This window comes from Rhodamnia argentea, chromosome 7, assembly GCF_020921035.1.
Source record: "Rhodamnia argentea isolate NSW1041297 chromosome 7, ASM2092103v1, whole genome shotgun sequence".
NCBI lineage: Eukaryota > Viridiplantae > Streptophyta > Magnoliopsida > Myrtales > Myrtaceae > Rhodamnia > Rhodamnia argentea.
Window position 1 is genome coordinate 6,236,383 of NC_063156.1, and position 14,429 is coordinate 6,250,811.

Consider the following 14,429-nt stretch of genomic DNA (forward strand, 5'->3'; position numbering starts at 1 on the left):
TCAAGGTTGAATGCGGCCCGTTCGTAGGAGCCGAATTAGTAGTCCGTAATCTTGTGATCGGTTAGCCCGCCCAACCCGTTTGTCCTTTCTGGTCAATGTAGTCATGCATCACTTGCGCTTGTTGGCGGTTTCAATGCGTTTTCATTTTTCACTTATTGTTATGTTCGAATTAGAAGTGAGCATATGAGCAAAAAAAAAAAAAAAAGAATTAGAAGTGAGCCAAATTAATCGACCGAGTTGGGTTTTCGAGAGTGACGGGCGGGTTCGCGATTCCATAAAATTGGAACCGGCAATTGTCGATCCGATTCCTGGTTCCAAGGGTTGAAACGCTCATCCAAACCATCCGGGCAGAGTTGGCTATTTTTTTAATTTTAATTCTTTAAAATCTTTAAACTAACAATTTTTTTTTTTGGTTCAAATTTAAACTAGCATTTAAACGTTTAATTATTAGGGATATTTCTATCTGATTTAAAATGTGAATATGTGTTTTAAGCACATGCAACTAGTTTCACTGGACTGCTTGAGAATTGGACCGACGGTTTGATCTCTAGTTTCAAAATAGGACTAGACCGAAATCGATCATCACTAATTCAAATGCATTTTAACTTTGATTGTTAGGGATGGAGAGAGGATCTCGTGAAGGGCACCATCCATAGGGTCTTCGCGATGGTGTTCAAAGGCAGGGGGAGCAAGCAAGTTAGCGACTAGCTGATGACATTACCCGAGATGGAGGCCAAGACAGAGGGGACAAAGAGAGAGTAAACACTTCAGAGTCTTTTTTGTGAAACATTTTCATAAATTGGGGACACCTTGATATCCATTTATCCTCTGGTTGTAGTGGATCCAGATTCTCAAGAGAATACTGAAAAACGCGTTCCGTCGACATAAAATTCTACGAATGAAAAATAAATAAATCAAATTACAAAATCAAATGTCCGATGCTTGAATACATCCCTACTTATCCAAAATATCAACTATACATAAAGTCCGTCGTATCGTTTTGTAAATTAACGTGCCCTTAAAATTGTCATTCACTTTCGTCTTTATTGAAACGGCCCTCAATATCCATGTTTCTATTGCCGCACCAAACACGCCTGTTGGTACCCAAAGCTAGGGAGGTCTTTGTGTCCAAATCGCAGCAAGAAAAAGAGGCCCAGCTTTGTCGTCAAATCTTTATGCTAGGAAGGAGAGATTTACACATGAACATTAAAAATTGGCCAAAAACCAGACATGGACACTCGACAAGATTCTATGTTCTTTGCTATTATCGTTGCGTGTGTATTTATACCCCCCCAAGGTTTCGTAAACTTCATTCCCAAAAAGAGGGAAAAGAACTTAATTTGCTCATTAGTTGGCCAACCAATTTCATTTTCCTCTGACCCAAAAAACTTTTAAGGACGGGGTCTCGTACTTCTGTGTGGTCCCGTCGGTCCATTAGTTGGTGCTAAATCTAAGTTTAAGGATGACCCCATTCCTCTTCAAGAGTTGCAATCTGAAGCTTTTTTTGTCTAATCAAGGAAATATGAATGATTTACGGTTGTGCGTGTCAGGTAATCACACATGCGGATTTTCTTCCTTTTATGCACTTGGGAATATTGAAAATTAAGTTATAGAATATTATGTGCCGGCAATCTTAGATGTTGAAAATGGAAATATGATATTGTTAAATAATAACTATATGGAGTATGAATGTTCTTAAATTCTTGTTTGAACGTGGAATATGGTGGACATTTATAGGTTGTTTTAATAGAGTGTGAATGATTCCAGATTCCGTGTGAATTTTATCCGAAACTTGGAACTTTTCCAATTTTTGGATCTTGGAACCTATCCTGCATACTCTGCAACCTAGAACATACAATGTCATAGGCTCCAAGGTCAATCTAGATTTCATCTGTATTCTTAATTGAACAATTGTAATAAATTATCACTTTTAATGACCACCATTTGTTGCTATAATTCACTTGACCGCCACTCATATTAAGACATACGACTAAATATGTTACAATAACATAGTAAAAATATTAGTCATAAATATTTCCAAAAATGAGAAGGTCGGACTCGTGGTTTCAAATTATAGAAAAACACAAAAACTTAGTACACATTTCGGGTTCCGGGTTCCATCTATTTAGAAACTGGAACTTACCCGTCGGAATAGGTTCTTCAATTTTTGAAATATGAAACCTACTCTGCAAATCTTCAAACTTGAAACCGAAGAGGTTCCTTATCGGTTTGGTTCCAGGTTTTACCTTGGAACCATAATCACCCCTAGATTTTAGACTTTTCGCAATATAATAAACATGATTTATTTCCAATCTAGAAGCCTTATTATCAATTGAAAAATAGAGTGACTCCTTCATTATTTGACCAATTAAGTGGTACTTTTGACTTAGTTGAATCTTTAGAATCAAATTTGATTATAGTCGTTTAATGCGCCTAACCTTCTGAGGAAGGCATTCATATTCAATACCTATTGGATCTATTTTACAATGTATAAATCCTAATTCTAATCACTTTAAAGACAAGAAAGTAATCTATCTTAAGAGAGTGATTTTCTAGATGAATTTCCTGGTAATACTTTTTAAATCACATGGTTTCGGTTGATCAAGGTAATATCATAGTCCGCCCATGTAGGCTATCACAGTAGTTGATGTGGATAACTGTCAAAGGCGGTTATCGGTTTTAAACAGGATAAAATAACGTTTTGTCTGTTACGTTATACGATCTACAATAAGTGATTCAAGTATGTTTTTGGGTATGCTTTTCCGTGTAATTCTGTTGTGCAGTTTCGTGAATATGTTCTCTTCAATAACAAATGCCTTCGAGGCACTTGTTGACAAGATCCATACCCAAAACATGTTAAAATCCATATATCTCTACGACCAATCTTTCATACCCGCCAATGCCGGATAAAGCTAGTCTTTCTAACAACCTCAAGATTCACTTGCTGTGCAATGTCCGAATATAAAGGTCTCAGAAGCCACTTTAAGTCCAAAACATCCGCCACCAAATGACTTTTGTCATTTATTGGCACCAAGTCTGTTAGTCAATCCCAATAAACTCCTAACCAGTTTGTCCCAAATTAGTTGATACCATCGTCATGGTTTACAAACCCATAGCATCTGAACTTAGTCCATTTTACCCTACACCAATCTTTCAAAAAAAGTGGTGCGCTTTAATGCTATAAGAATTCCACGTAGTAAAGTCAAGACGACAAGATCCAATGCACAATCATGGATCATGGCTAAATATTTCTCTTCCTTCTAGCAATATTATCAAATACAGAATAAACAAGAGTCGGTCCCCCAAATTTACCTTGCAAGATGCAAAGTCCTCACCTTCAACACTTCTCGAGCGAAGGGAAACAATACCGGGGACCGGGTAATCCTTGGCCCGACCCTCAATCCTTCTCAGAATCATCGGCCGGAGCTTTTTCAAGTCCACATTCACGCTATAAAGTCGAGCATGCATACTGCAAAAGCGTGTCCCTTCAAGAAAGATTCGACATGGTTCTCTCCTAGGAACCATTGCGACTGTCCTCCAGCTAATGAAAACGTAAAACGCTTGTGGGTTTCAATCGGTGAGAAATTTTACCATAACACTCGGCAAGCAACGGAGCCAGGTGATCGAAATGGATGAGACAATTGACCGGGGGCAGACTGAAAATGAAGATACCCTATTGCTCGAAAAGAGAGGACAGGTATAAAATGAGGCAATCAAGGTCGAACGGACAAGCGACCCACTGCTTGATTTGGTGACTGAATGAGTGCAACCTCTCCCCTCCGACTCATTGACTTGGGAGCAGAATCAGCGATTCGGACGGTGGCAGGGAAGGAGATGTCTGTTCGGGAAGCGCGCTTCTTGAGACTACAAAAAAAAGAAAAGCGCACCGAGACACTAGCTATTTCGGTTTTTACTTTGGAATTTCGTTTACCTGACATTAGCACAGAACACTTGTTGAACCCAATTTTTTTGAAACTAACGTAAAATCTCATCACAATTCAAGGTCATTTAAAGTAACGTATGATGTTGGTAAGAGAAATTCGGGAAATTCAAAGTCGTAAATCCTGGATTTTAACGTGGTAGTCGAAAATGTCATCCACAAAACAGCTCCTAAGGTGATTTTCAAGGGCTCCAGGGCAGAAATGGCTGTGGGCCGTGGCCACAATTCCTTGAGCGCGACGTGCAACAAAAGTGTTTTGAGGGTCTAGGTTCCCACGGGAAAAGCTTCTTCTTCCTTTTTTTACTTTTTTCGTTTTTCTGGGTCGATATAGGACAAGCATCTAATTGATTGAAAATGGGAGGAATTGCGGTAGTTTCTGAAATTTATTACAAATCTATGGAACACATAAGCAAGTACAACCTGTTGATCCCAAATACAAACAGGTATGAAGACCCTCGAGATAATAATGGGAAGTAACATGAATCTGCAAGTATAAACTCTGTGTAAGCTAAGGTTAGATAAAAGTTGAGAAACTTGCCAGGGGAAGACAAAATTCATCTGCTAAGCGAATGAACGGGAACAATCTCAAGAAAAATGAAGCCAAGATTAGATAAAGTCGTCAAACTTGCCAGGGGGAAGACAAAATTCATCTGCTAAGCAAACGAACGGAAACAATCTCAAGAAAAATGAGAGCAATCCAAAATGCTGGCAACCCCCTAACACTGTTTCATCCTACTTATTATTACAACCAGTGAATAATGCAAATCAATTCGGAAACTTACAAAACCGAGAAAGAGAAGATGAAATATCAACTTAAATTGAGATGATCAGCATGAATACTCTTCCCCAGGGCCAGAAATTACAGACCTAAAAGACAAAAAGGCAGGGATAAGCCAGAGGGGAAAAATCTGAAGTTTGAGATGCAACTAAACCTGCATTGCACTCTTACTACGTACAATCCCTAGCTAAGCCAAGATGATAAAGCAAATCTTTGCCGAATATAATGAAAAAACAGAATAGTTGGTAAAACCCAAGCATTCTTGAAGTGTCAAAATACAAGTGAAATTGTAGCTCTTCACAGACCACTTTCTTATGCTATAAAGTCAACTGAGAAGCTTTTTTTCCTAGGCCAGGTGATTTGTCTGAAGTAAAGAGTAATCAGATTGTGAGGTCATCGCCTAAAATTCCAATTCGACTGTAAGTTGACAAGTCTCCTCACACATTGCAGATTTTTTGTTTTAACCCTAGTTACTGGGTGTAGTATTAGATTCGCAGGCTCATTTCATCAAGTCACCCCTTAAACGTTTTCCATATATATTGAAATAGTCGACCTAGTGAAAGACAAACTGTAAAATGTTGGCCAGGCGGAGTTTTTAAACCTTCTTTGGCACGGTCTAAACAAACTGCTCTGCGCCATTACATTATAGTCATAATGAACTAAAGAAGTAATGTAGCAATACAGCTATAAAAACTTTCTCGTCAGGGTAATAAAGAAAGAACAGATTGAGAAACATGACAGCTTTGATCCTAAACATTCAAGAGGATTGTTTTAGAAGCAAAGCCAAGAGGAGAGAACAAGACGAAAGAGAGAATATTCCATAACAGGATTGCCAGGACCTCAATGCACGATCTCTCAGATGCATGAACTCTTTGACAACACTTGTCCCGATGCCGTTCAATGTTGGTCATACATCATCATTGCAAGCTGATTGAACGTCAGAATCAGCATTCTGTTTGATAAAAAACTGATTGTAGGCAAAACTTGGCAGAAGAGTTCCACCAAAAACCCATATAAACCTTAGCCTAATAGAAATTTCTGGTTGCCAAGCGAAGCATCACACTTAAGGCAAAGAAACTACAACCAGCTTGATGTTAGTCCATCTAGACATAGAACACAGTATCAACTGGTTTGCTCTGCAGCTCATTCAGCTTCTAAGCTCTAAGAACTTGCACAGAATGAACCCCTTGAGCACTCATTACACGTCATCATTGCAAGCTGTGAGAAAGAGTAGTGAATGAACTCCTGATAATGAGATCAGTCTATCCTTTCTAACAAATAAAGAACTATAGGACTCTGCATATCACATCCAGAAGAAAAATACAAAAAGCTTGCCATAAATCACACATGAGCGGCACTCCAAAGTTCAAAATCCACGCACCTTACATGAAAGATTAGTGATGCAATGGACATTCATTGATAAATTAAACCTATGATGACTGGATCATTTCTAACCAAGAGTTATCTTCGATTTTTGCAAAAAGACGTAAAATTGGATATCGTCATCAAGTTGTAAATCCTGACAACGAATAGCACTCAAAGATCACCAAAACCATAGCATTGGAAACAAAAATGATGTTTTTCATCTAAATGACAAACAGATGATCACAAGAGTTCAAATGAGAAAAAGTTCTGAAAATTCAACGGTTTGTCTATTTGATAAACTGAACTGTGATTCATTACAACTGACCATTACAACTGAAAAGATATGCTGCCTATTCTAAAACATACTAATGGAGTTTGAATGGAGGCAAAATATAAAGGTTCGATCTTTTCTTCTTGTGCTTCATCTAGTCTTGGTTCGGCCTACAAAATTGACAAAAAAGAGGACCATGCACTTCTTTATTGATAGATCGAGGTGGAGAAACGAAAAACTATCTAATGTTCATAACAAGAGGTGCATCATTTCTTTGTGGTATTGGTCACAAACACAGGCATCCATCTGCTATAGAACAATAACAAGTAGAGCATGCCTTCTTCTCATAGTTTAACATAAGGATCCAGTCAACAAGGTGCCCTCACGGTTCTCTAAAATACCACCAAGATGCTGTGTACAAGACTGGAATGCTAATGCACTTTAGAAATCGATGAAAAAAGTGCACTCTTCTCCACGATTAGAAGAAAACTAGCTACACTAACAAAAATAGTTCTCATTTCTAAAGCACTTGTATTCGCTGAATAAGAATCAGCAACTTCTCTAGAGTAACTCCATAGTCTATATTTCCTCGCATAATTCCTAAAAATTTCAAACTCTCAACTTCAAAAGTAACTGCACAAACACAACCTCCTCATTATATCAAGGGAAATGAGATCAAAATCAATAAAACCAAATATATCGCAGCAAACTCACCAGAAGATATAAAGCAAGAAAAGGCTATCAAGGTGGCCTACGTGTGATGGTTAGATACCTAAAAAATCAAGTAGAAGGGAAACCCATCAGTGACACCACCTAGACAACCACACTATATCTTCACAAAGGTTCACGCTAGGATGCTAAATACAAACGTACATGCTCGCATGGCACAAGGCTGTATACGTTCTGTCCGTATTTGACCTACTTATCGCAAACGTGAGTCAAAGGTGCAACACAGAATAGCCCGAAATGCTACATAAGGAGGTACCCTCTACTATAGCTCCTACGCCGTTCTGAACTAACGTAGACTAAGAAACAATCAAGCAAATCAAAGACAAACAAGCCACCAGAGATCGCTCAAGCGCAATTCGAATTTCTGTAAGAGTCGCATTCTTTCAAAAGAAAATTGGAGCTGAAAATTACCATCAGGAAGCCATCCATAGGAACGGCGAGAGATGGAGAGCATCGAGGTCATCAATGCCGAGGAAGTAGCGGTGTGGTAAGGCAACATCGTCTCCGCACAGGCACTCATCTCCACGGGACTCCTTCAAATCACAATGACAAACGTCTTGAACCGCACCTTCGGAATCGAATCCCGAACACGAACATGAAGATAAACAGGACGGGAATCGAAAGAACTTCACCTGAAAATCCGATGAGAAAGAGGCCGGTTGACCGCGGCGCGAGGCGGCGACCGAGCGGATTTGGAGGCACCGGATGCCAGCCTCGACGCGGCGCTGCGTACGGAGGTCGACCGGAAGATGGATCTGGCGGCGACCGAGGCCATTCTTGCAGCGACTGAGCACCCGGTGGAGCAAACGAAGCGGGCTCTCCTCTGCTCTCCTCTCTCGGAATATTTTGGAGCAGGGCTTTTGGAATAGTACAGTGCGTAAAAACCCTTCTGAGAGAGAGTGTTTGGATGCTCCAATAGGGAACGCCGAAGAGGGTTTCTCGAGCAGTACAGTTATCAAACGAACGAGTCGGATCGAATTTGATCCAATCATAAATAGTTCGGCTCAAATTAATTCATTAATTTATATATAATCTATTTTTGCATAGTATAAATTTCTTAATTTATTAATCTGTTTATAATCCAATTTCTTGATTCATATTCGACTACTTGACTTATATTACTAAAATACTTTTATATTTAATCCATTTTTTTAAAAAATTATTCTTACATGATTTTGAAAAAAAAAGCTTAATAAATCACTGTGGACAATTTTTATATTTTAAAAAATATATGAACTTTTATTTAATTTAATGTTTTATTTTTATCTAATTTTTTTATTTTTATTTCTTTTAAAAAAATTTATTGTTTTATTTTTTTTTTCTTCTAACACCGGCGAGTTCCAACAACCCTCGCCGAGCACTAGGCATGGTCGGTCGAAGCCCTCGCCGAACATAAAAAAAAAAAAAACTTCAATAAGAAAGATATATGCCTCTTTTTTTTTATTTATCAAAAGAGGCCTCTTAAATAGATTGTCTTAAGTGAATTATAAATGCGTTCACTCACTTATTTTAATCTCTTTATTTTGTAGATATATTATACTAATTTTTAAATTTTTTTTGGATCGAATGACCTGTTGAGTTTATTATGACATATTTAGATGATTTTATGTTATTAAATGGATTTTGAATCCGTTTTGACGGGTCGTGAATAAAAACCCTTCTTAGAGAGGATTTGGATGCTCCAATAGGGTAACGTGGATCCACGAATAGAGACATGCCACATGCGGGTTAAACCCGAACTCAAAACCCGGGTCCGCTTTCATGACCCGCAATGCCAACGGTGGACCAGCGAGCTCCGACCGTGGAAAACCAAAACAACTTCGTCTCTCTCGCTCTGTTCTGGGACTGGTACTACTACTAGCTCAAGCCATTCTTGAGGTCTCTCTCTCTCTCTCTCCTCCTTCTCCAATCTGCAATTTGTGGAAGTGGCCGTGTTGATAGAGCTTTAGGGTGCCTATTGACGTTTACTGGTTTAGCACTAACAATTCGTGCTTCTGCTACGAGCGGCTCCTGACAATTTTTGCTTCTTGATTTCCTTGTAGATTTTCCAGCAATGGCTTCTCTGTTTAAGGTATGCATTCCTTGCTCTGTCGTTCGCGCGGTGTTTCTCTTTCCCCTTTTGCCCCATTTCTCTCCGTCCATCGTCTGATTGCTCTGTGTGATTGATTGGGCGAGTTTAGGTTTCTCCAGAAAAGACTTTGGAAGGAACATTGTTCTGGTTTGATTCTTTCCCGATGGACCTCTTTTTCCGGAAGTTGCGGTGGAACCTGATTATTCAAATGGTTTTATTGTTTGGTCGGGTGGGATAATTTAGTGATCGAGATTCTGGATTGTTTTTTCGGTTGTTTGAAGATTATCTGGTCATTGAATTCTTTAGCACGCGTGATGTAATCTCTTTGAAGAATGATATATCCTTGCTTCGAATGGTTTGCCGCTACTTTTAGGAGATTTTGTGTTGTCACTCAAGTGCTTTCTGTGTAGCACGCGCGATTGTCTGAATGTTTCTCTATTGCTTGTTTCCAGTTCTGAGGCCTGCTGCACAATTGCCACGACTAAATTAAGAGTTTGTTCTGGAGATATGTTGGTCAACTTCTACGATTTCTCTTTGGTGTTTTTGTGTGACTGAGGTTAAGGTTTTGTGGGCTGGAGCCTTTGTCAATATTTGAGAGAATTAACATTGGCATCACTTGATACTCTCTTTCTTCATGAGTTCTGCGGATGATTAAACATGCATGAACACAAAATACACTTGGCTTTGGCGAAGAAACTATTCATCCACGTATATATCTGTGTGATAGAATGCGGTAATTTCCTTTTCTTTCCTTCTTTTGATTTGTCTTTACTTCTCAGGACCAAAACAAGCTTTCAGCATACCGAGACAGAAAATTTCCTGGTACACAAGAGGAATTTGAACAAGCACTGCTATCTTCTGCCACTGTTTACATTGGGAATATGTCCTTCTACACAACTGAAGAACAAGTTTACGAGCTTTTCACCAGAGCTGGTGAAATCAAGAAGATTATCATGGGATTGGATAAGAATAGCAAAACACCTTGTGGCTTCTGTTTTGTTTTGTATGGCCTAAATCTTTAAAACCTCGTAGAATTTCACTTTAATTTCGAAGTCCTCAAGTTTCCTTGGATTGTTCACTTTAGGCACATTAGGTTAATTTCAGTTGCCTAATTGATTTTGCACTGCATCAGTGAAATTTAACAAGATAAGTTGTTCTAGTAGCTGGTGGTGTCAATAATTGTTAGCATGATGTTATCCCCTAGGTCTAGTTGCACAAGTGGATAGGCAGGTTTTCTTTAGCAGAAGGGAAAAGACTGGTTCAATGTGTACTCACCATGGTTTTAAGGTGTAACATTGACATCGTAATGTATGCTCTTTGTACTATGATCTTCTTATGCCGTCTTACTGTGTTTCTAATTTTCCATACTTGTATGATAAGACATTAGTTATATTTCCTTCGGTTGGATTAGTGTCAGATAGGGCCATTACTGAGGATGGTTGAATTGCTTTTACATATTTATTCCCACTTATCTCAATGTGTATACGCATTTTCTTATGTATCTTGTTTATTGAATTTCTTTTAGATTCTATTCTAGAGAAGATACCGAAGATGCTGTCAAATATATTAGTGGGACAATTCTTGATGACCGTCCAATCCGTGTAGATTTTGATTGGGGATTTCAGGAAGGAAGGCAATGGGGCCGTGGTCGAAGTGGTGGACAAGTGAGATTGCCACTTTTCTCTGTTTAAAAAACTATTTTGTTTCAATTAAATCATTCTTTCAAATTTGTTCTTCAGGTACGAGATGAATATCGCACTGACTATGACCCAGATATCCTTTTGAAATTATTTTTCCAATAGCTCTGGTAATCTTAAGATCAAATGGATGTGAGTTCTTTCAGTTGGAAATAGTTTCTAGAGTAAACTATAGAATTGTGTGAAAATATGTGCTGGCATTCTGCTTTTGGCCCCGAATGATAATAATTGGTAGGGCATGCATATTGTCATGCAAAGAACGTATGGTGGTTAGCAGTTTAAGGTTAATAATATGGAGGAATTTTCGCCAAGCTAATAAATGGTAGAAATATTTGTGTTTATAATTTCATCCATAGATGCATTTGAGTTTCTTGAATTGCTCATTTGGATATGAGTTTATATTTGGAAGACTTTATTTTTGCCATTCAATTTTCCCTAACATGTTCACGTAGAGGTGGATATGGAAAAATAGTACAGAAAGAGCTGGAAGCGCAACGGCAGCTTGTAGACTATGGTGCTGGTTCATTGGGCTCCTTCCCACCTGTTATACCACCTCCTTGTAAGTGTTCTAGGGCTGTGTTCGTTTAGTTTCTCAATTGTGGTAAACGTGCTGGTCTTTGTGCTACCTCCTTGGTGGCGAATGAGTTGCTTGTTGCAAGATGAATACATGAGGGGATTAACCAAATGCATGGAATTAATTGCTGTTTTCATGCTACATTAGTTGTTAGTCGACATTAAAACCCTTCTATACTCCACCTTACTTCAGCAGATGCCTGGAAATACCCAATACCTCTACAATGCAAGGCAGCATCAAGTCCGATGTTTTTCTTGCGTCGCTTAAGACTATTTTGTATAGCCTTCTATTTGAAGAGTACTATTCAGGATCTTCTGACCATATGGTTTTTCAGATGGAAGGCATGGTGGAAGCCAGAGTCATGGCGGATCATACCGTTACAGTAGAGGTGACGTTGGCAAAAATAATTCTAAATCGTTCTGACATTTTACAATTTCATGGGCATCACTTGTTTATACTTTTTGGCTGACAACGCAGATTACAATCGGAAACGAAACCGAGAAGATGACCGTCGTCCATATGAATCTTCAAAGAGAACGTCAGACCATGAATCCAGGGGAGACCAAGATCCTGAGTCGAGACTGGTAATGTCACCTTCAGATACCGTTTAACATAAGTATTTGTATCTTCAAGTTTATCCATTCCAGTTTGGTTTCTTTATTTTCCTTGAAATTGCAGTTATCTATCTCAACTGGCGATACATTACTTGTTGCATCCTGAGAATATAAGATAGATGGATTTAGTCTGGCTGGTTTGCTTGAGTGGGTTTTTGGATTCTATCTGTTCACCACGTACCTCTACTCTGAAGCATGTAAATTACTTTGCAACTTTGCCAACAGTTTCATGCTGTCATATCAGAGTTCATTTAGTTGAGAGGAGGGAGTGTATGCTCGTTTATCCCATTTTTGTCGTCATAACCATGCTGAAGCTGGCTGGTACTTTTAGATAATGAATATGATGACAGAACAACCGATGATGATTCTGTTGTATATGTTTCTTCATTATATCTGTATGTTGCTTTTTGGAAAGTTTATGGTCTTGTTTAATATTGTAGGAAAAGAATCCACGGTTCCGCGAAAGTGGTGACTCTGATGATGATGAGGAGGATCGCAAAAGACGTGCTTAGCCTCATCTCCTGTCATTGACAATTCGGTGCGAGCAGTGGCATCCGAAACTTGAATAGAGAGGATCTTGCAACTGCAATCTTGAAGCAATGATGCTCTACATTCTTATTAGGATTAGTGAGTCGGGCTATCTGTTATAGATCTCAAACCACTTTATCATGACCTGTAAAAGTGGAGGACCTTGGTGACCCTCTGGCCGTGTTAGAGTGACCAGCGCAAATGATGAGCTTGTTAGACATTTAGGCTTTTTACACAAAAACTGGTTCCCGCAAAAATTTAACTAGTCAGAGTCTTTGCAGTTTACTGCTGTGGGAATGGCACTACCTTTTACATGTTCTTATTCTATGTTTATGACCATTTGGGGCTTGGTTGCTTCGACAACATGTCATAGAGTCTTCTTAGTTGACAGTTCCAATACATCATGGAGAAGCTGTGGCTCATTGATTGGTTTAAAGTTTGTCCAACAGTTAACATGAGGTGATCAATCTGATAGTGAAATCCCTATGCAGTCAACATGGTTCATATTGGAAAGCGATGGTGCCTAGATAGAAAATGTTACCCCTTTATTGGTATTGTTGACATATACCCCAGAGGATGTCTTCTTTTCCCATGAACATCAACGATGCCGCACTTTCAATATCCCTATCGTATAATTCTGTCTCCAAAAAGGATGAGTTAAGGTAATGCATCTCAGATGGATTTGACATCTCGGCTATAGTGGGGGTCAGAGACAGACTTCAGCTGATCCCCCTTCTTTTCTGCCGGAACCATAATAGCACACTCAACAGGGAGACTTAATTAACCAGCCACACGATGAAACCGACTTGAGAAACAAGTGTCAAATAAATCTTTCTAGTTTCTACTTAAAAGGCATTAATGGCTCGGTAATTTCATTTCCAATGCTGCGAGAAAAAGAAAATCCTCTTTCTTTCTTTTTTTCTTATTTACAAGGGAACAAATTTTTCTCCACGTCTTGAAGCAAGTTAAAGACCAAAGCATATGATCCAATTTTTAACCTACGTATCATGTCTTGACAACTGTCCAATAAATCAGAAATTGAGGACTGGTGATGCTCCAGGCCAAAAGCTTGCATGACCGGACATCGGCCAACTCTGGACAAGTGACCGCCATATTCTACCAAAGTGGTTAGACTCTGAGGAGCTTTGTCTCATCTCAGAGGTAAAGCAACTTCTCGCTCAAAACCAAGCTCTTCTGGAAGATGGCCCATCCAACAACACTGATTTGGAGAGATGCAAATACATTATGCCATGGGACACAACACGCTAATGGAAGCATCATGTAAGCAACTTTGATGATTCTTCTTTTACGCATACTTCATGGCCGCTAGAGAGTTTCAGAAATCGTAAACCAGTGCCAACAGCAGTACTTACAACTCCCAGCTGATCGGGGGCCTGAGCTTTCCAAAGCCTCGAGTCGGTGTCATCACTCCCATATATAACGTAACTCGCATTGCAACAGAACTCAACGCAGAATACCCTACGTGCAAGCAACCCTGTCAGAAGACTTAAGAGTGAGCTTACCCCATGGAATCTCAACCTGAAAAGGACCATAATCATTTGCGTCCTTTTCGTGTAATAAACTTCCCAACTGTGACCTCTATCATACCGGAAAGTTCCTACCTGAGAAAGAGCAAGAGACCACACAGTTTTTAATTCAGGCAAAGAAAATGTCATTCAAAGACACATTTCAGTTCCAAAGAATCCATAATGACTGCAATAAACACATGACTGCAAGTGGTCTCCAAAACTACTACTCACACTGATTTTATGCAGCAGAAACATGACCCTTGTGTACACGTTTGGCTTCTTCCAACTTTCTAGCATCATAGCTGTAGCAATTGCAATCCTCATTTGCCTACA

At 39.1% G+C, this 14,429-nt stretch overlaps 3 protein-coding genes and 1 long non-coding RNA gene across 10 annotated transcripts in view; 2 read left to right on the forward strand and 2 right to left on the reverse strand.

Annotated features, from left to right (window-relative positions):
- LOC115746805 overlaps positions 1–14,429 on the forward strand; it is a 959,385-nt gene that overhangs the window by 17,947 nt on the left and 927,009 nt on the right. The gene's annotated exons all lie outside the window — the stretch shown is intronic.
- Positions 4,578–7,987, reverse strand: LOC115754500 (protein NUCLEAR FUSION DEFECTIVE 6, mitochondrial-like). Of its 6 annotated transcripts, XR_007199175.1 has the most exons (4): positions 7,716–7,987; positions 7,495–7,616; positions 5,558–5,936; positions 4,578–4,807 (listed from the first exon to the last, which is right to left on the reverse strand). XR_007199175.1 is itself a non-coding variant. In XM_030693534.2 (3 exons), exons 1-3 carry the CDS (start codon positions 7,856–7,858, stop codon positions 4,800–4,802), a joined length of 273 nt encoding a protein of 90 aa, XP_030549394.1. In that variant the 5' UTR covers positions 7,859–7,987; the 3' UTR covers positions 4,578–4,799. The 6 variants fall into 6 exon arrangements, 5 of the variants coding, with proteins under 5 accessions (XP_030549394.1, XP_048138113.1, XP_030549390.1 ...); XM_030693534.2 differs by lacking the exon at positions 5,558–5,936; XM_048282156.1 differs by lacking the exon at positions 4,578–4,807 and having other exon boundaries at positions 5,315–5,670.
- On the reverse strand, positions 6,893–7,114 carry LOC125315900. The gene is made up of 2 exons (XR_007199179.1): positions 6,998–7,114; positions 6,893–6,924 (listed from the first exon to the last, which is right to left on the reverse strand). It is a non-coding gene; the product is annotated as an uncharacterized LOC125315900 (long non-coding RNA).
- LOC115754499 (nuclear cap-binding protein subunit 2) lies at positions 8,812–12,993 on the forward strand. 2 transcript variants are annotated; one of them, XM_048282135.1, is made up of 9 exons: positions 8,812–8,961; positions 9,126–9,154; positions 9,934–10,157; positions 10,680–10,818; positions 10,894–10,927; positions 11,300–11,410; positions 11,760–11,807; positions 11,903–12,009; positions 12,480–12,993. In XM_048282135.1, the coding sequence occupies exons 2-9, from the start codon at positions 9,137–9,139 to the stop codon at positions 12,549–12,551; spliced, it is 753 nt and encodes a 250-aa protein (XP_048138092.1). In that variant the 5' UTR covers positions 8,812–8,961; positions 9,126–9,136; the 3' UTR covers positions 12,552–12,993. The 2 variants fall into 2 exon arrangements, with proteins under 2 accessions (XP_048138092.1, XP_030549389.1); XM_030693529.2 differs by having other exon boundaries at positions 8,829–8,961; positions 11,760–11,813; positions 12,480–12,964.

Bases quoted from the DNA above. Each gene is read 5' to 3' on its own strand.
- LOC115754500 (XM_030693530.2), bottom strand. From the start codon at position 7,858: ATGGCCTCGGTCGCCGCCAGATCCATCTTCCGGTCGACCTCCGTACGC. The intron at 7,617-7,715 runs GTGAAGTTCTTT...TGTGATTTGAAG, and splicing joins CTTTCTCATCGGATTTTCAG to GAGTCCCGTGGAGATGAGTG. The intron at 5,937-7,494 runs GTAATTTTCAGC...TCTTTCTCACAG, and splicing joins CTATGGATGGCTTCCTGATG to CTTGCAATGATGACGTGTAA.
- LOC115754499 (XM_030693529.2), top strand. The intron at 10,158-10,679 runs GTATGGCCTAAA...AATTTCTTTTAG, and splicing joins TGTGGCTTCTGTTTTGTTTT to ATTCTATTCTAGAGAAGATA. The intron at 10,819-10,893 runs GTGAGATTGCCA...TTTGTTCTTCAG, and splicing joins GTGGTCGAAGTGGTGGACAA to GTACGAGATGAATATCGCAC.